General features: G+C 46.1%; 2 protein-coding genes across 2 annotated transcripts in view; both read right to left on the bottom strand.

Annotated features, from left to right (window-relative positions):
* LOC133342345 (ras and Rab interactor 2-like) overlaps positions 1-10,448 on the bottom strand; it is a 37,897-nt gene extending 27,449 nt beyond the window's left edge. The window contains 1 exon segment of the mRNA XM_061551452.1: positions 9,715-10,448. The gene's annotated coding sequence lies outside the window, so the exon portion shown is untranslated.
* A 9,396-nt stretch (positions 10,449-19,844) lies between these two features.
* LOC133342348 (sodium/potassium/calcium exchanger 3-like) overlaps positions 19,845-24,682 on the bottom strand; it is a 140,746-nt gene continuing 135,908 nt past the window's right edge. Inside the window, 1 exon segment of the mRNA XM_061551455.1 lies at positions 19,845-22,779. Within this exon segment, the coding sequence (XP_061407439.1) occupies positions 22,630-22,779 (150 nt within the window). The 3' untranslated portion in view covers positions 19,845-22,629.

Genomic DNA, 24,682 nt, shown 5'->3' on the forward strand with positions numbered 1-24,682 from the left:
CCCATTCGATTTACCCGTATTCTTGTACAGGGACATTGAGTTTTCAGGTCTATACGGCGTACAGACGTTTCAATACGGACACAAATTTTGTATATTTGTTTGTGTTTCTCCCTTGTGATGGGACTTTGCAGGATGCACTTTGAGATGTATAAGGGCACGGGGTGATCAATAAGATCTGAATTGGTCTGTATGAAGGTAGGCGGCACTGATAAGGGGTTGGCAGGTATGAGACCCAGTAGGTCAAGCAAGTACAGTACGAATTGTATACAGTATATAATCGTACTCTAGTAATGTAGTAAAGTATATCAAGATATTAAATGATTATCACCTTGTCAATCCACTGCTGGACGAAGGCCTATTCATGCTGCGTCAGGTCACAGGTATTGTTTTTACCATACTTCACCTATGCCGGTCAGTGCGTGTTGATCAAGTGAGGAGACGATGTGGGAGGGGGGTTGGTTTTGATGTCACTCATCACTGATGTTAGCCGTGGCCGGGAATCAAACTCAACTCATCATGGAGGGGAGGTTAATAGGATGGCGCACTATCCAGTGTGCCCACCGCTCTACTCGGGGTAATGGGGAAGCCATGGCGAACCAAGCGGTCTGCCCCCTTCGAAGATTTCCCCCACCCCGTTGAGTGTCTGCTCTGCCCTCGCAGAAAGCAGCGCTCACGGAGGACATTTTCAAATCTGCTGCCTGTTGGGCACGCACGGACGAACATCGGGGCTGGGCCATGCGCAATTTTAAACCTCACTGCAGGCTTCACTCAATTATTTTAACCCCAGGGTGGCAGCCCTGGATATGCTCCACACACGCTATGTTCCAGTGGCTGCGTCTCGACTGGGTGGACAGAAATGGAGTGTGGAGGGTGAGGTGGTGGGGTGTGATTATTTAAGAAACTTGTTTGACCTGCCACACCGGGAGATCGAATCGACCACCTGCAGATTGCAAGTTCGGCGTGATAACCATGATACCAACTGTGACAGGCATCCATTATACTGGTAGGAACCACCTGGTTCCACCAGCCCACAGGGGATTATTGTGTCCGTCCGTCGTGTATCCAAAAATGGGAGGGGTGGGGCTGGGTGGAGAGGGTGGGGTGGGGAGGGGCTGGGTGGGGAGGGTGGGGAGGGGCTGGGTGGGGAGGGTGGGGCGGTGGGAGGGGTGGGGCGGGGCTGGTCACCCCGTGGTGCCCTTATAAAACTCAACGTTTAACCTACTCACGCCGGCTTGTGCCCGCCCTCACAGTCGGGCATATTTGCGGAATACACCACGCCGCCGTTGACCCTGGCCATTGACCGAGCAACCCAACGTTCCTACCAGCTCCCTCCGCAGGAATGTGTTTTAGTGCAGTATGTGTGTATAAAAGCATACCTTTTTTCAAAATATATATTTCTGAAATTGAGATTTGTACATGGACGTAAACACACATCGACAGTTGCTGTTGCGAACGTAATCAATTGTGACGTTACACTGGTGTTTATCTCCCACATTGTTCCGACCCGCTGTTAAAAATAAATGACCTCAGTTCTTCGGAGCCAAGAAGAGCCTGCTGGCTCTCCTCTCTCTCTCTCTCCCATTTTTTGTCCCAGTTATTGCGGCAACAGAAATATTAACCGAAAATCAAGAGGATGAGCCCGGTAAGAACATCACGTTCCCAACGTTGCATCATTAAAATTGCAATGTTTTGCGATTATAACAAAGCGTTAATATTGACCCTGTGCATATTTCAGGGTGCATATGACCCTTTAAATCAACATCACCAGCATCTTACTGGACATCTGTGAAAAAGCTTTATAGCTCATCTGATTTCTCCAGTATAAATCAATATTCTGATTCTGATCGTGCAAATTAACTGCATCTCTATTGTACATCTGCAATCTTCCATAAAACATAAAACTATGTATGGTATGGTCTCTGCTATGGCAATACAATATGAAAAGAAATATGTATCATTAGCAGCGCTTTCTCAATCCACTGCTGGATGAAAGCCCGCCCCCCCTCGTGTTTTGTAAGTCACGGGCGTTGTTGACCAATAAGTCGGTGCTGGGCGGTCAGTCAAGGTCGGTTTCCGATATCACTCGCCACCCATGTTTGTTAGCCCTGGTGTGGAATTGAACTCAGTGCGGTGCGCCAACCACTGTGCCACCGCTCCACCTGAGCAATAATATAGTACTGTACTGCAGTCAAGAATTTCAACCAGAAAAGGGAACGTCACAATGTAAATGGAACGCAAAACAGGAACGCGCAATGTGCTATATTCGTCATACCTGGCTGTGTCAAGTCGACATATGCAGCTTTGAAAACAACACAAAATTGCCGACAATACAGTACGTGAGAAATTATGCATGCCTGGGGGTGAGGGAGTTCGCTTGCGAATTACTATTGTGACCTCCGCTTATAAATAAATACAGCTCTTACAGCCACAGTGCTGGAATCCTGCAAATGGGAAAAAGGTTAAGGTGCAGGACTGCAATTTCCTGCTCACGCCCCTGCTGATGGAAAGGCGTCCACTCGAGGAAGCTCCAGGAGGAGTCCCTCTGGAGGGTATTATTGACCTCGTCTTCAATGCTGGCCAGAAAATATTGCAAGTGGTTGCGAGTACCCACACTTTGCCCTACCACCGCATGTGACACGCTGATCGGCTAACTCCTGGGTGGCCAGAGCCAGAGGAGGGCATATCACAACGTTATCCGCAATTTAAACTGCCACGCCAGGAGATCGATTGATTTGAACCGGGCCAAATTCTTGCGTTGAAATTCCAGTGCGCTCACCATTACATCACGGCAGTATCCCTCTTGACAACGGGTACCCAGGTACAAAAGCATTTAAATTAAATGGCGTGAAACATCACACGGGCTCTGACATCAAATGTGTGTGAATTACAAGGCAGAGGAGCAACATGCTCGAGTAGCAATGAACCCGATTCCATCGTAGACGGACGTCAAAAAAAAAATGACAAGCCCAGCGGGCGAGTGACGAATCTCTTTTTTTTAGGGCGAAAGACAAACATGAAGTCGTTATACGACTACACGCAAATCGATTTAGCACCGAGTAATGGCATACAAACTTTACCCAATGTCTGCCAAGAGAGTGAATTTGCACAGAGGAGCTGTTGTATTATCAGAGATTCAAGCAACTGGGAGCTTTAAATCTGTAAACAGAGCGAGCTGCGGTGGGGGGGGGGGATTATTGTGTTAACACATTAATTTGTTCCATGCACCCATCCGTAAAAAAAAAAACACCGACGTGCTCACTGGACAATTATGATAACGGAGCATCCGTGGCATTGCTAACGTGAGAAATAATATGCTAACCAAGTTCTTCTTGACCTGGAATACACGCACTCCCTGGGGGTGCGAGACATGGCAGGATTATGTTTTAGAAGGTAAATAATTGAAAACACAAATTAGACATGGGCACGTAAGTACAACTACTTTGTTTAATCAGACCGATGTATGTATTAACATTATAGATGTCTTAACCATTGAGAACCAATGGGGTGCAGGCTGCAGTAACCAGTCCTGTGAACATAACAAGGGTGACCCGCTACTGCCACGTGACACTCCACTTAAAACCCACCTCGCATTTTCACCAGTGCACTTATGAGCGCGCTTCTTGGAAGAACAAAAGAAAATATCTCGTCACATCCTGGTTTAAGCAAAACTGACGCTGCCAAAAAACATCTGCTAATGAGTGTCCAAGGAAATGAGTTCCTGTGCTGGGTGGTGAGAGGGGAGGGGAGGGTAGGCGAACGTGTTGCGTGTCTACGTCTGAAGCTTCAGTCTGTGGCAAAAGCTCGCACGCCACACACACACACTGAATCATTTAAAACGTTCCACGAAAAGAGGACACATCAAATCGGATGTACGTTTTGGTCCATTTTCTCAGAATTTAACACTTTTTCACGTTGGGAGAAAAAGTGGGTAACCCATATTCTTGGAATCAAATGGCTTGCCCAATGTAAATAAACACCCGACCCCTCTACACACGGCGTCAACACATCCATGAAGTTATTTTGAGCATGAAATCCATTTGTAAATATTAAGAACACGTACAAACATAGAACTTTGTATGTATGTATTTTTAACTTATTTCACACTGTATGTCGCCAACAGTGCATATCGCAGGTACGGTTAACAGATGAACCATCATCACCAGTCATTGTTTATCCACTGCTGGATGAAGCCTGCACCACTTCGTCGCTATCCCACGTGGTCCAACAATGCCACAAACCATCCAACTCCTGCAACGAGATCCGATAGCATGACTCCACCTCTGTAATGGTGATCGTCTGGGGCACTTTGGCTACCATTCCATCACCAATCTCAAAACATCAACCACCATCCATCCCTTCGAGTGACGTCACCTAATGTATGCTGCTCTAGCTGACTTTCCTGCTGTGACGTCTCCCGGTTTGCGTTTGTTCCCCGAAAGACAAGATGCCTCTTCCTGTTCCTACGTGCCATCCTGCGCACTCATCTCTCTACAATTTGTTGCGCGCTTCCATGATTTTGCTCGAATACACGTGTTTATTTTCACGGCCGTGTTGTGTCCGGGTTGTTCATGTCCGACGTTTCGCTCCACGTGCTCGGGAACATTTTTTTGATAAAGCAGCGTTTTTGCTAATAACGGGACCGTTTTTTTGCTTGTTGCCCAACGCAATTGCGGCCGCAGAACTTTGCCGTGCAAATCGTTGCCAGAGCACAATAACCTCCCTTGCCGTGAAAAATTTCACCATGCAATAATGAATCCGGCTGCAAAGCTGGAGAACTAGTCCATAGGGCAGTCTCTACTGTGCATTCTGTTTTCCATTTCTTTTGCTCGCTCACGTATCAGCTTCTGAAAACTTGGTTGGCATGAAGGGCACCGCTGTAAAAAAACAACAATGCCTTGGTTGTGTAACTAACCGACTCGCCGAGCTCCAAGACAATGAGTTAAAGGCTACGGCGAGACACTGACAGGCAAACCCACATGGAGCCATCTATCATCTTGCAGTGAAAACCCCTCGAACAAAATGTGGCCCTAGAAATAAAAAAACCACACAGCCAATAGGGACCGGAGCCCAGGGTTTAGTTACAAGACAAAAGGGCTACAACCAACCAGACCCTCAGCAGGCGAGCGTTGTTTTTTGGCCTGGGGGGTTGTTGGGGGGGTGGAGGAAACTAAATGCAGATGGATGTCGGAACGCTCACAAGAGTTATAATAAACAAATGTCATAAACACACACACACACACGTGCCGAAGAGGAACGCGATTAAAAGTATGGATTTAAGCACAAGTACTGCAATAGGTAGAGGTGCAGGCCGTGTAAGTATTAGCTCGTGCCACTGCTGGCAGAAGGGCCTCTATTTGGGAACCTCTCTATAGGGTAATTTGTCCTCCTTTTCGAAGCTGGCCAGCCGTCTTGGAAGAGGTGAGAATAACCACAGTTTACACCAGAGACAAAGATCCCCCATCTAGCCTGTGACAGACTGTTGGGGCAGGTGCTGTTAGCGAGCGCCTATGAAGGCTGGCACGGCACACGAGGTAGTGGGTGGCCAGCACCACGCCTGTCTTCCTAGTGACCAGGTTTACATACCGCGCCAGGTACTCATTTGAGGCCGAGTCCACCTAGGGGAGGCCCAGTGCCGGTTTAGATAATCGTCGCCGGTGTTGGCCGTGAGCGGGAATCGTACTCGGGTCGCCGGGTTTGTAACGCAGTGCGTTAACCCTTGCACTACTGCTCCCCATACAGTTTACACCACCACCACCACACGCAACCGATCCTGCCAACAACTATGGTTGTACCCATTCGGACTGCTGAGTGGACAGAGGCGGGGAAGTTTAAATAAACCTCAACTTCAGCGCCGTAAAACTGAATCGATCCGACAAAGTCTGGACTGCAAGTCTGTTGTGGTGACCATCCGCATAACTAAGTACTGTGCAGTAATATTCACCATCTACAATATTACAGTGCCTAGGTGTCACAGGGATATCACTTGAATACAATCAAATGCACCTCTGATGCTGGCATTGGGCCATCACCGCATCATATTTGGTGATACAAAGGGCTCTGGTGGCTGAAGCTGATCCAACAAAAGAGTGCTGGGAATATATCTGGTCAAATTAGCAGACTGGTACTGGGCCAGTGAGCTTGGCAAGCAATCACGAACTCTACTTTCGGCCTCGATGATGTCGTGTGCCAAGCATTCGCAACCAAAACAAAAGTGATGGCATGGGGTTGCAAAGAGAGAGAGCAGAAAAAAAAACCCACTGAAAAACAAGCGACGTCTCTCCCGAGTTGTGCTCGATACTCAACCAACAACACTTCAAGACCAATTTCGGAGCTTTCGTGACTGCAGGAATTATTCTTTGGTTCTTTCGGTAAAGTCACGTATAATGATAAAATAATAAATTAAATAATAGCATACTACGACGTTTCGATTGCAACACAAGCAATCTTCATCAGGTATAAAAGAAATAGCAACACAAATCTAACCAGAAAACTATATATGATGTCTGTCTGCTTGTATGTCTGTCTATAGTTTTCTGGTTAGATTTTTGGTTAGATTTTTGGTTAGATTTCTGTTGCTATTTCTTGTATACCTGATGAAGATTGCTTGTGTTGCAATCGAAACGTCGTAGTATGCTATTATTTAATTTATTATTTGATCTTTATACGTGACTTTACCGAAAGAACCAAAGAACACTTCAACCGACAGCAGCACGGGGAGACTCGTGATTCTTGCACGGCAGGCCCGAGAGCGGTGAACTGCTGTGGATGTGCGAGAAGTCAATGCCCTCGGGGTGCGGACGAGTGGCCTGGTTGACGCTGTAACTTGACCGACCGACAGAGCGCCTTCTGCGGGGATGGGACACGATCTCGGCCGCTATGCGTCATTGCCAAAATACCGCGATGGTGTGCAAGACATTGCAGAGACACCTCGGTGGTGTGTCACACCACAAGCAACTCAGCTGCTGCGTCCATTATCTCACCCAAAAAATTCACGAGGGATGTTTAAACCATCACCAAATCACACCTGCGGCGTGCACAACTTCACCAACAAAATGCAGCGTAGCTTTGGATGGTAAAAATATATATATACTGAAAGCCTATTTAAACCATTGCCTATTTAGTGTTTCAACAAACCATGTGCCGCTGTCAATGGCAAAACTTTATGTCACAAATTTTCAATAGATTTTATTTGCAGCTTTGGCAGGGGAACCCACGATGGTTAAACGGACTCACGTGTTGCGAAACACGACATGCACATGACTGAAACGCAAACCAAGGAAGTTGACTGCCGGCATGTGTGTATGTATGTTGAACTTCTTTCGCACAGCACGTAGCCAACAGCGCTAATTGGAGGTGCGGGGGGGGGGGACAACGAACTAAACACGCCAAAAAGGACATTTCCACAGATTATACAAGCTGCCAGTCAAAATTTCACTAATTCTAAGACTGTAACATACCAGCTGTAATTTTCTATTGGTTTAGAGCACGTGGCTTATTCATGGGATAAAATCAGTGGGTTTGACACAGCCTCGACAAATGAATGCACCATCCAACCTCCTGGTTATTACAGTATGTAGAAAAGATCACTAAAGGTCTGTTAGTCCGAGTACATTGTGACACCGTGGAATTTTACGCGAGTTCCTCCCTTAAAAGACAAATATATAATTCTTATCGCAACTACAGTCGTAATTGGTTGACGTCCCAGTAATACTGGTAGGAACATCCTGGTTACACCAGCCCACAGGAGATTATTGTGTCCGTCCGTCCGTCGTGCAGGGACGGGAGGGTGGGGCTGGGTGGGGAGGGGCTGGGTGGGGAGGGTGGGGAGGGTGGGGCTAGGTGGGGCTGGGTGGGAGGGGTGGGGCTGGGTGGGGAGGGGCTGGTCACCCCGTGGTGCCCTTATAAAACTCAACTTTAACCTACTCACGCCGGCTTGTGCCCGCCCTCACAGTCGGGCATATTTGCGGAATACACCACGCCGCCGTTGACCCTGCAGGCCATTGACCGAGCAACCCAACGTTCCTACCAGCTCCCTCCGTAGGACAATGTGTTTATGCAACGTTGGGTCGACGTTGGAACCCAATGTTGTATAAAGAGCTTCATCGCTCTTCGGATTCCTCCAGGAAAAAAATTCCGATTCTGATTCCGGTGGACCAGCGGATGAATCGACGTCGAACGAACGTTGCACATTGACTTGGATAGTGCAGCCGCCGAGTTGTAATATGAAAACAAAAGTACAAATAAAAAGCCACTTTTAGCGATTACAATTGTAGATGCTAGCACGACGCCCCTTAACGTCTCTGCAAAGTCTGTCCCCGGGAAACCGTGGAAACCACTCCCCGAAAGGAAACTTTGGAAGTTGCCCCCCTTTTGTTTAGAATCACAAGACGCGCTCTTACTCTTGTGCAGTAAACACTTTATTGTGGCTATAAGCGATCGTGGGCTACGTGGTGCCTCGTATTATCATGTTTGCTTGAGGGTAGAGAGAGAGAGAGAGACCAGATTTTGTCGAAGAGTTAACAACATTATTGACACCGGGCACACGCTTGTTACAGGATGCGTCTTATAATCCGGACAATGCGAGGCGTGTGTGATTCTATGACCAAAAAAAACCAAAAACATTGTTCCGTTAAAATCGGCAATAGAGTACAGAAGACTAAATAACACTACAACTCGCGTGGTGCAATAATTATTAATCGCTATTATTGTGAATGTTTCACACCGTAAAACTCCACACGGGTGTCTCTGCTCTAGACGTGGTCAACAGCGTTGAGGATAAATGACGATGATTGGCGACTCTTGTCCAACGGTTTACCCACAAGTTTACCCTAACCAAAATCAGGCATCACCCAACGACAACAACAAGAACGAACGAAGCGACGAATTCAACGGCGCGGCTCCAAAGTTGACACCGCTGGTATGAAGTTGTTGATGATGGCGAGGATGGTGATGATGGTGGTGGTGGCGGTGAACGAAACACAAAAACCGCAAAGACAATGTGGAGTTTAAACTCGGCTACACACACCACACACACTATACACACGACACACATACACACCACACACACAATAACAACACACTACACACACAATAACAACACACTACACACTACACACACCACACACACACCACACTCACACACACCACACACACAATAACAACACACTACACACACAATAACAACACACTACACACACAATAACAACACACTACACACACAATAACAACACACTACACACACAATAACAACACACTACACACACAATAACAACACACTACACACACAATAACAACACACTACACACACAATAACAACACACAATAACAACACACTACACACAATAACAACACACAATAACAACACACTACACACACTACACACAATAACAACACACTACACACACTACACACAATAACAACACACTACACACACTACACACAATAACAACACACTACACACACTACACACAATAACAACACACTACACACACTACACACAATAACAACACACTACACACACTACACACAATAACAACACACTACACACACTACACAATAACAACACACACACTACACACATACAATAACAACACACTACACACTACACACACTACACACACACCACACACACAATAACAACACACTACACACACTACACACACAACACACATACCACACACTAACCACACGAGTGCGCGTTGAAGAAGAACTCACCAACAAAGCGTGAGGCCGGTGCGAGTAGAAGTTGAAGAATCTCCGCCGGGAACTACATCGTCGTCCCTCTTCCTCCTCCTCCGCCTCCTCCTCATGTCCAGCACCACCGACTCATCCTCTCCCGCCTTGCTCGCCACTTTGTTTCGTCTCCGTGTGTTTGTGTGTGTGTCTTCGTGTGTGTGTGTCCGTGTGTGTGTGTGTATCCGTGTGTGTGTGTCTTCGTGTGTCTCCGTGTGTTTGTGTGTGTCTTCGTGTGTGTGTGTCCGTGTGTGTGTGTGTGTCCGTGTGTCTCCGTGTGTTTGTGTGTGTGTATCCGTGTGTGTGTGTGTGTCCGTGTGTGTGTGTGTATCCGTGTGTGTGTGTGTATGTCTTCGTGTGTCTCCGTGTGTTTGTGTGTGTGTCTTCGTGTGTGTGTGTCCGTGTGTGTGTGTGTTTGTCCGTGTGTCTCAGTGTGTGTGTCTCAGTGTGTGTGTGTCTCAGTGTGTTGTCTCCGTGTGTTGTCTCCGTGTGTGTCCGTCTGTGTTTTTTGTCGGTGACGTCAGCTGCTGCTCGCTTGTTGCCTTCAGAATAAAGAGCAGCAGCAGCGGCAGGAGGAGGAGGAGGAGAAAAAGCAAGAAAAAAAGAGAGAGAGAGGGAGTTCTGGGTCTTAAAGCGGAGAAATAATGAAATAAAAGCGGCATTTAAAAAAAACCACACAGAGATAGAGAAACGTGAAGAACATTGCTCCCCCTCCCATTCGCTCCGACCGAAGTCCCCCTGCCTCCGTCCTGACGTCAGGAAGACGTCGCCCGCCCGTCCGGGCAGCCCGGGCAGCCCCCACAACATTCACACGGGGACGCCCTCTGCTGCCAACACGGGAACAAGTATAACCCGTAAAAACAAAGTTTTTCACTATAAATCCTTTATATGCGTGGCGGCTAGAGTCCTCTCGTCCTCTGGCTTGAGATGGCTGCCACCTATGGGTCAGATGATTGTCTTCAGTATTAAACAATTGGTAATGAAATATTTAATTTGTTTTCCCTAAACAGTGTAAAATTTTGGGAATTTTTTTTCACGAACATTAATTGTCACGCACAACGAGTCTGTGTGCAAAATGTCAGCTCGATTGGATCACGGGAAGTGGGTTAAAAAACGACCGAAAGGTTTGCACGGTCGTAAGCAAGCAAGCACGCAAGCACGCAAGCAAGCAAGCAAGTGAACTTAATATAAAGGATTTAAAAAGATGCCTCCTCGTCAACTTCTTGTGGATATTCAACTTTTTGTGGATGTCCAACTATACACTATGGGAACCTCATTTGCCAGTAAAAATATGATAATTGGTTTTTTACCCTTCTATCTGGCAACAAAACTGACACTTTTTTACAAGGAAAAAGGTGTCAGTTTTGTTGCCAGTTTTGTTGCCATATAGAAGGGTAAAAAAACTATTATGATGTCCAACTTCTTTCGCACCATGCGTAAAGCCAACAACAACCGTGCTGATCGCAGGTGCGCGGTGGGGTGGTGGTTTGCGGAAAGACGACACACTGAACGCACGGAACGAAGTTCTAAAGAAATGAGCTTTCAGTTCTAAAGAAATAAAGAGAAACGAGTTTTTTTTACGGCTGCTTTTGTTCTTGTTGTGGGGTCTTAAGGGCTGGTCTGTCCACTTCTTCACCACGTGGCTGACATTGACGGAGAGCTGTCCTTCTACAGCGAGGTGGTTCATCAAGTTCAAGTTCATTTATTAGGTATAGCCCTGTGAGCAATTCGGCTCTTGAATCGGGTGCAACCGCAACAAACAAAAAACAAAAACATGGACAAGAAAACATCTTAAAGTGACTATGTGCAAACAGAAAATCCAAGAGAAGACAGCTAAATATTGCAGAAAAAGCACCGTACACCAACGCTGTGTGCAAAAATCCCAGTGGAATGCAAGTCAAACAACAACAGCAACAACCACAAGACAACTTAGATTAAGGCCACCAGTCTTCATGAGACGGATGATTGCGCCAGGATTAGCGGAGTTGCTGTATTATGATGGATTTATTTTGAACGATTTGCTTACCTTTCCGATATCTAGAATAGATGTTTTCGTGACTGCAAGGATTCATACTCTTAGGGTTTTTTGGGTAAAGTCACGTAGGTAAAAAATTTAATTAAAAATTTATAAAAGTAATAATAGAAAGTAAAAATTTTATTTCTATTATTACTTTTATTATTTTTTATTACATGTTTTACCTACTTGACTTTACCGAAAAAACCTAAGAGTACCTTTCCGATACTTTATACTCCGAGCGTGTTTTTGTATTGTGTGTTTGTTGTAACTTACTGACCTGCCCTTACTGGACATCTGTGAAAAAGAGCTTTATAGCTAATCGAATTTATCCACGATAACTAAAGAATCAGATTTTGCATCGCTGCTGTGATCATGTCTTCTTATTATACATCTGTGAGTCAATGGGTCTCTCTGTGAGTGTATTTATTGTTCTGTATGTTAATCTATATATTTTTACCTGAATCTATGGGTCTCTATGTGAATGTATTCTTTACGTGAATCTATATTGTTCTGTATTCGAATCTATAGATCTCTGTGTGAGTGGCGAGATGTTAACTACCTTGACTGGTATACAGGAGGTCGTGGGTTCGATGTCGACCCTGTACATTTGGAGTTTTCCTGTTCTCCCCGTGGTCGCGTGGATGTTTCTCTGGATCCTCCAGTTTTCCCCTACACATTTAGAATTAATGTGCGTTTAAAATATTTGGCTGCTCTAAATGTCCACACGATAAGCCACTTTGTTGAGCTATCATTTGTGGTCAGGTCGCTTCTGATAAAATAACTATATAACCCAGTGGGCCTTACCTGGTGAAATAAAAAAATAGTTATAGTTGCCTGTGGGTCCGTAATAGAGGTGTTTTTGGTTTGATCACTTCACCCAAAAACGCGATCTAACCCAAACAAACCTCGATTATGGAAAATATTGGTCGCGAAAGCCTACTGCGCGTTAAATTGCCTTTGGATCTCTATGTGAGTGCATTGTTCTGCATTAGAATCTATAAATCTGTTATTATTTGTACGGTTGTTATATGGTTTGTAGAGCGACATCTGTAGTTTTACATTGGGCCGGTTAATGAGGCAGATGATTGCATCAGGCGTGGCGGAGTGGTTTATCGCTTGCTTGTGAGGATGCCTCGTCGTGTGTGTGAATCAGGTTCCGCGTCGTCATACCTTGCGCGGTCAATTACGGGTGATGAGAGTTTCGTAATGAGAAACCACTCAACATATTCGTCACAACAGTGTGCGGCCTTAAAAGGAAATATAGATGAGGTGACGTTTCAGGCAAACACCCTACTTCATAGCACACAAGTAGCTCAGAGAGACAGGGCGGATAATAAGACTGAATTTGACACCATGAAGCCAGGTAATAAATACATTCTATCAGTTTCCCGATGGGGAACGGTTTTAAGTTGGCGTGCCAATAGTTATTTTAGAGTTACTTCACATGGCATAGACACAGAGGGAAATACAGACAGGAACATGCACACACAAAGAGAGAAGCCCCAAAGGCAACATCGATGCATATATAGACAAAGACGCAGCAATACAGCCAGAGAGAGGGAGACACACAAATACAAGACACAGGCAGACAGACAGACACACACACATACACAGAGACACAAGAACAGTTAGAGAACAACAAACACACGCACAAAGACACAAGCCAGATGTATGGACACAGAGAGACAAAGAGAGAGAGAGAGAGAGTAAATACCACAGAGACACACAACGCACATTCACAACAGCCCCCACTCGCTACAAAGTGGTGGTGACGTCACCACGGCGCTTGTGCCAGGCTAGGTGCACTTTGAGGCCACGTGAAGTGTAGAAGGCTCGCTGACAGGTCACGGTTCAGACCCAGGTGTCATTGGTTGACTGCTGTGCCAGGCTAGGTACGGGAGGTCACGGGACAGAACCGGGTGCCATGGGTTGACTGCTGTGCCAAGCTAGGTGCAGGAGGCAGAGGTCGCAACCGGGTACCCGATACCCGTATTCTACCTGATACCCGGCTACCCGTACCCGGCCGGGTACGAGTACCCGTTTGCGACCCTGGTGCGGCCAGGTACGGATACGGGTAGGCCGTGAGTCACTGGTGAGTAACCGTTTGTCACTCATTTCCCAACGTCTTGTCTCTTCTCACAATTCAGGTTCCTAGAATCAACCCACCCGCGCCTGAAACATGGCTTCATCCCAGAGGTCGCAATCAAGTACCCGATACTCGTACCCTACCCATACCCGGCCGGGCACGGGTAGGGTACGGGTACCCGTTTGCGACCCTGGTGCGGCCGGGTACGGGTACGGGTAAGGAATCAAAACCCGTTTGCGACCTCTGGCAGGAGGTCACGGGACAGACCCAGGTGCCATCGATTGATTGACTGAGATGACTGGCTGAGATGACACAGAGACAAAAGCACAAACAGACAGACGCAGACAGCTTGAGGGTCTCTATACATATGATGTATGTTGCATGAGTAAACATGACACTTGGCTGGAGCACACTGTCAGTGTGATTGTGGTCCCAAATCTGAGGTTGATCTCCTATAACGTCTGCTGTAGCTTTGTGGTGCACATACAGAGGTAAAATTATTTAAACCATTTTTATTTTATTTTACCAGGTAAGGCCCAATGAGCTACACAGCTCTTTTTAAGAACCAACCTAGCCACAAACGATAGCTCAACGAAGTGGCTTATCATATGGAAATGTATAGCAGCCAAATAGTCTAAAAGCATGTTTTTTCAACGTTGAGGAAAACAAACTGGACGACCGGGAGAAAAATCCACGTGTCCACAACTACAAATAATAAAGGCATCAGGGTCGGGATCGGGATCGAACCCACGGACCTCCTGTATACCGGGCAATGTAGTTACATCTCATGCCACCGTGTTGTGGGAATACACTGGCTGGAGAGGGACGCATGTGCTTTGTGAATCACAGCATTTGTAAGTGGGCATATGCAGTTTGCCAGGTGGCTCAATAGTAAAGTGAGCGGTCCGCAGTCAGGGGTTGCGAGTTCAAATCCACGTTGGGAGGTTGACTCCACCCATCATTTCGATTTAAAGCTTTTGTGACTGCAGGGATTCATCTTCTTGGTTCTTTCTTCACCTGAGGACGGCTGCTTGCGTTGTGGCCGAAACGTCGTGAGAATAATTTTATTATGTTTTATTTTTATTATTTTATTATTTCCATTCCACCCATCATCCCTGCGAGATCGGTCAAATGAGTACCACTTCATGGGGAAGTCAACCGTAGTTGTCCTACGGTTAGACCTGCCCCGTCATAGGAACAGGGAGTTATGAATCACTGGCTCAGGGCTGTAAACAGGAAATCAGCAACGCCACATTGCTAATTTGAGCATGGAAATCACTGTTTTTTGACGAAATGCGGTTTTGATGGCTGCTATATGCTATTAGTCTATGAGTCCATGACTAATTTAATTATTTCACAAGTGCCAAAATGTGACTGTCAGATTAAAGTGTGCAACATCACAGAAGAGATGCTGCCAATTTATTTTTTTGGAACATTTAACGCCCCCAAATTTCTGATTGGGGAAGTAAAAATGGGGAACTCTGCCAAATGTTGAACAGAGATCTTGGAAAAAATTGCTCAGTTTTGTTCACAAAAAAAAGAAACACGACCATTTTTTCCCCCACCACGAAGCTTTAGGTGAAATATTCGAGCATGTGGGGGGAAAACAACTCACGCATTCTATAGCAGCTAAACAACAAATTCCTCTTCTTGGTTCTTTCGGTAAAGTCACGTAAAAGGGAAATAATAAAATAATAAAAAGAAAACATAATAAAATAATTCTCACGACGTTTCGGCCAAAACGCAAGCAGCCGTCCTCAGGTGAGGAACAGGTCTGTCGGAAAGACAGTGTCTGAATGAACACCACCACGCTTGGCAGCGTATATTTAACCTGGGTTGGAGGGGGATGAGCGCCTTGTCAAAGGAATTTGCATGTCAAATTCCTGTCACCGCACTTTCTCGAGGTAGCGACTATGGCGTGGCTCTATTTTACTGCTATGAAAGGTAAAGGTGCAGCCCTGCAATTGCGGATTGCAATGTTGGCAGCGGGGCGTCCACTAGCGGGAGCTCAAGAGTGTCTCTCGAGAGGGTATTCTTGGCCTACTCTTCCACGCTGGCCCACGTGGGAGTACCACACACTTTACCCCACTATACGCCACCGACGTGCCCATCAATAAACTGCTGTGTGGACCAGAGATGGGGCTGGGGGGGATTTTATTAACATGCCCCATTGTTTTTAAGTGCCGCGCCGGAAGATCGAACCGGCGGTGAGCTCTGTTCTGGATTGCAACAGGAAAATATTCCAGCAAATGCCCAATTAATTTTTCTTTTACGATAGCTGAGCATTTCCCAGTGCACACTACAAATAAAAAGCGTGCATAATTGACGGTGGAATTTTTTGTTTTAATTACGCTATTAATTTTCTACAGCTGAAAGGTGTGAATGTTGTTCAGGGAAAATATCACGGTCATTGTCTAAAGGCTTATTGGAGTTTGAATCAAAACGAAGCGTTTCATTTTTCCATTAAAAAGCCCCCCTTCTCCCCGCACACTCCTTAGATATGGATTTACACACGGGGTTAGATGTAACACATCTCTAAATTAATATGGTAATGGGATTTATCGTGCTTACACGTTTCATTATGAATGCCGTATATTTGCAAGATATTTTTTTGACGATGTTTTATTCACATGACCTTACAATCCCGGCCACAAACCAAGCCCCTCATACCACAAAAGACAAAGATTCCCGGTTTAGCCTCAACAGACTGTTGGGGCAAGTGCTGTTAGCGAGCACCTATGAAGATCGGCACGGAACACGAGGGGGTGGGTGGCAGCACCACGCCCGGCCGCCTTTGTCTCCCCAGTGGCGATGTTTACACACCACAACAGGTACTCATTTGAGGCTGGGTCGACCTAGGGGAGGCCCAAGACCGGTTCAGAGAATCGTCGCTGGTGTCGAGCGTGAGCAGGAATCGAAACCCGGGTCGCTGGGTTTGTAACGCAGTGCGCTAACCGCTGCGCCACCGTTCCTCACCACCACCGCTCCGCACCATCACCGCTCACTCACCATCACCACCGCTGCCGCCGCCCTCAGTTTCCCCGACAGCCGCAAGTCTGCCAATCACAATCCCCAGCCATGGTCAATGCACTTGCTGGATGAAAGACACAGTCTTGCGCTGATCGACACGAATCGCAACACCGCGGTCAAGCCCAGGAGGTTTGCCGGGGCAAAACGTTGACACAGAGGAACACGCTTCAAAACGTATCTTCCTCCTTGCAAAAGGGCGCTCAGGAATGACATCTGCAAAAAACGAGTTGGATTCCTTCTCAAATATCCACCGTATCTGGAAGAGAGTGTGTCCAATCCAATGACAGCATGGCGATATGTTTACAGACACCCCACTGATTTCTTAATGACCATTGGCTCTTAATTTCATTCTCAACAAGCCGATTGAATATTGCGAAAGTGACGGCTCCACGTCTCACGTGTTAAAGGAGTTAATGAGTGAGATTGGTGGGAGGCGTGTAGAGCCCATGAAATAACATGTTGGGTTCTCTATATAAGTGTTCTTCACTATCTTCTTGGTTCTTTCGGTAAAGTCACGTAGAAGGGAAATAATAAAATAATAAAAATAAAACATAATAAAATACAATTCTCACGACGTTTCGGCCACAACGCAAGCAGCCGTCCTCAGGATCTTCACCTGAGGACGACCTGAGGACGGCTGCTTGCGTTGTGGCCGAAACGTCGTGAAAATTGTATTTTAATTATGTTTTATTTGTATTATTTTATTATTTCCCTTCTACGTGACTTTACCGAAAGAACCAAGAAGATAAATCCCTGCAGTCACGAAAACTTTAAATCGAAATTGTTCTTCACTAATTTTCAGAGGGGGCCCCCACGCATTTGAAACCATTGGGGTTTGACAGCAGCACAATGATGATGATGGGGGGAGGGGGGGCGCACATCAGGGGCCACACTAAATGCCACCAGGGGCCACCAGGGGCCGCTAGTGGTCCCCACGGGCCTTGCAATGAAGAACACTGCCCGATATAATCTCCACCATATTTTAGTGGGGTATCTCTAAACGGATCGATCACCCTGTGCGGCTGTGGTCACCGCTCTATTTCTTTGTGTCGCTGTACCTAATTCTGCCCACGAGGTGGCGAGATGATTGCAAGCCGTGGATGGAATCGGCTTCAGCTCGCGTGTAAACATTGAACGAGATAACGTCATCTCTACCATGGATAAATGTAACTCGCGTTTAAAGTGAAGACGCAAACGTGTCATTTTGTCTGTGGCCACAATATGGTGCTTTAAAAACCGTAACAAGTATAACCCGTAAAAACAAAGTTTTTCACTATAAATCCTTTATATGCGTGGCGGCTAGAGACCTCTCGTCCTCTGGCTTGAGATGGCTGCCACCTATGGGTCAGATGATTGCATGGCAGCATTAAGCAATTGGTAATTAAATATAATATTTTTGTCCTAAGAAGTGTAAAATTTTGGAATGCATTGTCACGCACGAGTCTGTGCAAAATGTCAGCTCGATTGGATCACGGGAAGTGGGTTAAAAAACAACCGAAAGATTTGCACGGTCCTAAGCAAGCAAGCAAGTGAACTTAATATAAAGGATTTAAAAATATTGTATGTGTGCCGATTTGTTTGAGCGTAACTTATGCGGTGACCGGGGTAAAGGTGCAGCCCTGCAATTGTCTGCTCACGCCAATGCTGATTGACGGCCCTCCACGAGAGGGCGTTCTAGCCCTAGAGCCCACACCCCCAAGAGGGAATTTGGCCTATTCTTCCTCGTTAACTTACTCCCACGAGGATGCAATCGTAAACTCAGCTCGTCCGTCTTCAAGTGAATCATTAAAACTAAACTTCATTTCTCAATCACACTCCCTTAAAAAGGTTATTAAGTGACCTCTTGGACAACAACCAGTCGTAGCACATCGAGAGGCCAGAGAATGTATGCGCTGTGAAGGGCCATTGCCCGAAACGTCACCTATAACATACTTTTATTTACCTAGGAATGTCTGTCCTTAAAGCTCGTGACGTCACTCCACATTGACCAGCCCCCCTAATTAATATTCATGAGCAAGTGACATCCTCCAAATGGACCCCCCCCCCCCCATTATTATGACCTACTATAATGAGCCAAGAATGTATGTGTGCTACGCTCGTGACGTCACTCCACGTCGACCAGCCCCCCTCTTTAATACTAATCATGAACAGGTTACGTCCTCCACATGGACCCCCCTAATTAGTAATGAGCAGGTGGCGTCACTCCACATGGAGCACCCTCCGCTCTCATTAATAATCATGAGCAGGTGACGTCCTCCAAATGGACACCCCCCTTCATTCATAATAATTAGTGGCTGACGTCACTCCAACTTGGGGGGGGCGAGGCGCCTCCTCCCCCCTCCTCAACGTCAACTCACAACCCTCACTACAAAGGCAGAACCCTCACGTCACGCGATCTCCGTAACGCTGTTGACACATCAAAGTAAAAAGGACGTCACGATGAACAAGGGATTATAACCTTCAAATGATATAGGTCTGTGTCACCGCGCCTTTACACATTGCACACGCATTAATGCAATGAATATATCACGTGGCGGTCTGCTTTTCGCTTGCAAGTTTCAGATTTACTGCAATACACCCGTCCTTGGATGGGCAAATGGCTAGTCATTTATAAATGTAATGACCTCAGCTAAGGTGAGCGGGACCACGTTTTCAAAGTCACTCAAAAGATGGAGAGAAAAATAACCTCGGGCAAAATGTGAAGAAAAAAACATTCCAACAGGGACATCATCCAGAGCTTCAGACCTCAATGTCAAACTCTTTCACACCTCAAAAAAATACTAATTCCCATCCACCAACTCGCACTCCCGATACCGCGAAATTGAACGACACAAATTTGACACTTGCGTGAACAACGGATAGAAAAACACTGCATGCATAACCAGCCAATTACAACCGGTGATTCTTCTTGTTTAAAACTGTAGGGGCAGCGAAGCACAATTCACCGACCCGGATGTGATGTGTTTTTGATGTCTTTTATTGTTTTAAAGGCTGCATGTTTCATTGCCGACACGTGTACATAAATCGCCACTCCATTTCATTCCGAGCGAAACTTCTCGATACAAAAAAAACGCAAACTACAAAATTTTCTTGTATCAGCCTTGGCAAAAACATCTCGCTATTTCAAGCTTTTTTGTTGATTTTCAAACCACTTGGCCATACCCGCCCCGCGATAGTTTTGCCTTCGTTCAAATCCAATTCTCAATTAGGTCAACGTTGACCGTGTAACGAGGGGTCAAAATTCGAAGAGAAAATTGTAATGTTGGGTAAAAAGGGACTTTTTTTTTAGCAAACGACTGATAATAAATGCCCCCAATGAGCTTGATTAATGCTGCTCAAATAATTTGAATGTTGCATTCAAAGGTTCACAAAGGACGGCGAACATTCATTCCCATGCAGTACGGTTAAATGAACACAGAATTCAAAAGCATCTCTGACAAGGTTGCACACAGTATAAAAAGCCACACATTTATTGCACAAATTATTTTAGAGTTTTTTTTAAATCATATATATTTTAAATTGTACATACATATATTGTTTTTACAAACCCTGCACATGCCGTAAAGTGTAAATACAATTCCCATACAGTTTTTGTACTATTCAAAAAGTAGTAATTCTACGACACAGCACGACAAATATTGGAGTTGAGACAGCCTCACAGCTCGACAATTCATGCACGCTAATAAAGTGATCTCATCAAAGAATTCCTCCTGTTTTTCAGTGTGGACGAAAATACTACTTTCCCAAATACATTCATTTCATTTGAAGAGAGAGAGAGAAACAGAGAAAGCATTTTTTTTAGAAATGCGTCGTTTAAAAAATCCAAGAAATGATCCATTATTAGCAGGAATCTGCACACTCGTCTAAGGTTACGATATTTGTATGTGTTGTTCATTTGGTGAATATAGTAGTGATGAGGATGGTGGCAGAGATTGCGATGGAGTAATAGCTACCATTGCACAGACGTCGAGTGATGCTGTGTTTCCTATCCGGTGTGCGTTTTTTTGACTTATAGATACAGTATAACGTCTACAAAACTTAAAGCAAACGCACTCTTAACTTGGTTGCATGTTTGTTGTGGGTTATTTACAACCGCTGGTTTCACTGCTTATAATACCGCTCATTAAATACAACAATCATATTCGCCATTATTTTGTTTTTCTTAATTGTAAAAAATAAACCTCACAGAGCATTACAAATAAAAAACATCTAAATTGTTGTTAATGGCCTAAGTGTCCTTGCGTTACCGTTGCTTAATTTTGGTGCAATTATGGTACTAAAAATAAATAAAATTACAGCGAATTATCTCGTGGCTCTTGACACGAGGCCGAGGGACATCGGATCGTGAGCCGAGCCCCAGAACTTCGCTTCGTGTGCTTGATGACAATGGGGAACCCCCCCCCACCGATCCTCCCCGCGTGCCATAGGGCCAAATTGTGTACACAACTGCCGGGCAGAATACAAAATGTGAACCCTTGCCGCCTCCCTCGCCACTGGGGGGAAACGTCTGTTCAGCAGCTTGTTCAGAATGCTGCCGAGAAACACGGCCAACTTTGCCGCACAGCGCAAACCGAATGCACCCTGAGCTCGGAGGCCGGGCAAGTTGTACGTGCAGATGCGGCCTCGGGGGGGGGGGGGGGGGGGGCTTCTGGATGGATGGCAGAGGCCCAATTTAAATATTTCCCTCGAGCCTTGCACTTTCATTTGTAATTCCCCTCGAATCCCCCCGCTTGGGGTGCAAGCGGTTGGTACGGCGGGGGAGTGCCGCTGCGTCTCTGAACCCAACGAGCCGAGATCCACGAGCCGGCAACGGCTAACATCAGTGGCCCCAGCCCCCCCGCATCGGCAACCCGCACTGACCAGCGTGGTGAAGTGTGGCAAACCTCCACCACCTCCCCTGCCTCCGCCCGCCCACCCAACAACTGCCTATGGCCTGGGGAAGCCTTCAACCATCGGCGGATTGAGAATGGTTGAAAAACAATCCTCTTTTTCTTGCAGGATTACTACACTGCAAAATGTATTCGATTTCCAGTTAAGGACATACTGTACCTGCTACGAAAAACAATTGCCGTAAATAGTTACCATTGCCGTTCGAGTGATGTGTAGCAAATATGAAATGAAAAAAAACCTAAGCGCTATCATTGTTATACGATTGCTTTCTTGCAATAAATTAAGGTAAACATTATATGCAGTAATTATGTAAACCTGAAATTTATATCAGTAGTTTACAGCAAAATGGAATTAAGTGTAATTGATTTACAGTCATTTATCCGTGCAGAAATTACACATGTCAAGTAAAATAATATAAATTAACAGAAACACCCAGTGCAAACATTGCTTTGATTCAACGATACCAGAATAAGCCACTCGTCTCAAGCCCTGGCAAGTTTTGCCACCTGCAGAACATCGATTCTATTAATCTCTCTCACAAGCAAAACTACACCCAGCATCGTATCGACAGACAAAACGAACAGAACGTTTCGGAGAGAGAGAAAGAAAGAAAGAAATGACGACACCGTACATCAGACTTTCCAGCAGCAGCGAAATGTCATTCAATGTCACCACAACCCTGTGCACACATCTTTTCAGAAAGCACTTCCAATTTTTTGTTTTTTTCCCCTGCCACCTTTCATCAATGGCCTCTATAATCTCCCTGCCATCCTAAGCAAGGAGACCACGGCTGGTGCAGTACAACTATTGACGGTCATCCCAAAGGAAGGGAGGGGAGGGATGGGGGTGGAGGGGGGTACACGGGGGTATGAGCTCATTTCTCGCGGCACGTGGGCAGGTTGACGAACGTGAAGACGTTGAACTCGATGAGGATGGAGAAGCTGATGAACACCACGTAGAGTAGCAAACAGCCGAGGCCCAATTTCTTGTCCAGTCTCCACTTGTTGAGGCCGACAGCGAGCACCTGCACACATAATGAGGAGAGGTGCGGGGGGGGACAGATCAGGCTCTCATGTCTATCCACTGCTGGATGATGGCCTCCACATACTGGTGTGCAAATCGTTTTTTTTCTTTCTTTGCACGTGAAACTGTTTTCGAGTACAGGCCCAAAACGTCGAACGGCCCAGCAAGCAAGCGGCACCAAAGATGTTAAAGATTTTGCGAGATCCCAGGCCAGATATCGCACTGGTCGGTACAACCTGAGTTTGCATAGCTAGAGTGGTTCTCATTTGTTTCATGAAGCAATTAACGGTGCATTGTGCGATAACCGTTTTAGATGGTTCATCAAGTAATTCACTGAAAGCAGCCATATGGCATGGCTAAAGTTCTGCTTACCACAGGCGGTATACCACTCTCCGCTCTGGTCCGTGGACTATGTTATCTGCGTTATAGTTTTGACCATTAGATTATAAGGCACATTGATAATCATATTCTTGGTTCTTTCGGTAAAGTCACGTAGAAGGGAAACAATAAAATAATAAAAATATAAAACAATAAATTCTCACGACGTTTCGACTGCAACACAAGGTGTGGCACACCTGATGATGATTGACAATATGAATCCCTGCAGTCACAAAAGCTTTAAATCAAAATTGATAATTCTGTTTTAAAAACAAATTAATTATGAAGTGTCAAAGTTATTTCTTATTCAAATGAGCATCGAGGCAGTGATCATGTCCTGTCCACAACCCTGACTCATTGGTGGAAATTTCACAATCCTCTTGGTGGGGGTGTGGGGAGGTTGTAATTGTTATCGACCACAGAGAGATGATGATGATGATGGGCTGAGTAACCCCCCCCCCCACATCCGGGATGCGAACTCGCAAACTTCCCCATGTTTGAGCTGCTCGCCCTGCCCCCGCCGCTGCTGTAAACAAGAATTCCCTCCCGATGGTAGATTTGCAGGCGATTAAAAAAAAGTTTTGGTTCCAGAAAAAATGAAAAAAAACACGCGATGTAGATTAATGTGTGTGTGGGGGGGGGTTACCATTTATCTGGATAAACCCGACTTAAAATAACCCGTGTGACACGCTCGCTTCTGCGCTCTTTGCTTTGGCACGTCCGATCCCAACGTTAGTATCAGCAGCCAGTCGCACAGATGGCGCGTTATGTAACGGCGGCCCATGCGGTGGCTCCGCCGTGCGAGTCAGACGCAGCCGCCGCCGTCAGGAGTTTTGAGGTCGTGTCGGAGCAGTTCGGACAAAGACAAAAATCCCCTGTGTAACCTTAGCAGACTGTTCGGGGCAAGTGCTGTTAGCGAGCACCTGTGAAGGCCGGCACGGCACACGAGGGGATTGGGTGGTCAGCACCACGCCCGGCCGCCTTTGTCTCCACAGTGGCGATGTTTACACAGCGCACCAGGTACTTATTTGAGGCTGAGTCGACCTAGGGGAGGCCCAGGACCGGTTAAGATCATCGTCACTGGATGTTGGCCGTGAGCGGGAATCGAACTCGGGTCGCCGGGTTCGTAGCGCAGCGTGACGCTAACCGCTACACCACCGATCCCCAGTTTGTACGCCCACACGCACGCACGCACACGTCCATTCGGGATAACGCCGACAAAAGCTTCACGTCCGCGTTATCTAAACTTTTACAACCGCCGTTAATGCATCGTAGCAATTAAGCGGCACTCTAATCAATGCGAGTTTGTCGATGTGACGTTTAATATTCCAACCGCGCGTAATGACTTTCTATTCTTGACAAAAAAAATTTCGACAGGGTCGTATTGCCATCGATTTGCAGATCTCCCTCGAAAAATACACTCCTATTATCACGACGGGCTCTCTGACGGAAATGCCACGCCATTGCTGGATAATGGGCTCCAACCAACAGAGAATCAGAATACAATCAAAATATTTTTCAAAAGA

Source organism: Lethenteron reissneri, chromosome 14 (genome assembly GCF_015708825.2).
Source record: "Lethenteron reissneri isolate LAM-NWPU_2019-01 chromosome 14, ASM1570882v1, whole genome shotgun sequence".
NCBI classification, from domain to species: Eukaryota; Metazoa; Chordata; class Hyperoartia; order Petromyzontiformes; family Petromyzontidae; genus Lethenteron; species Lethenteron reissneri.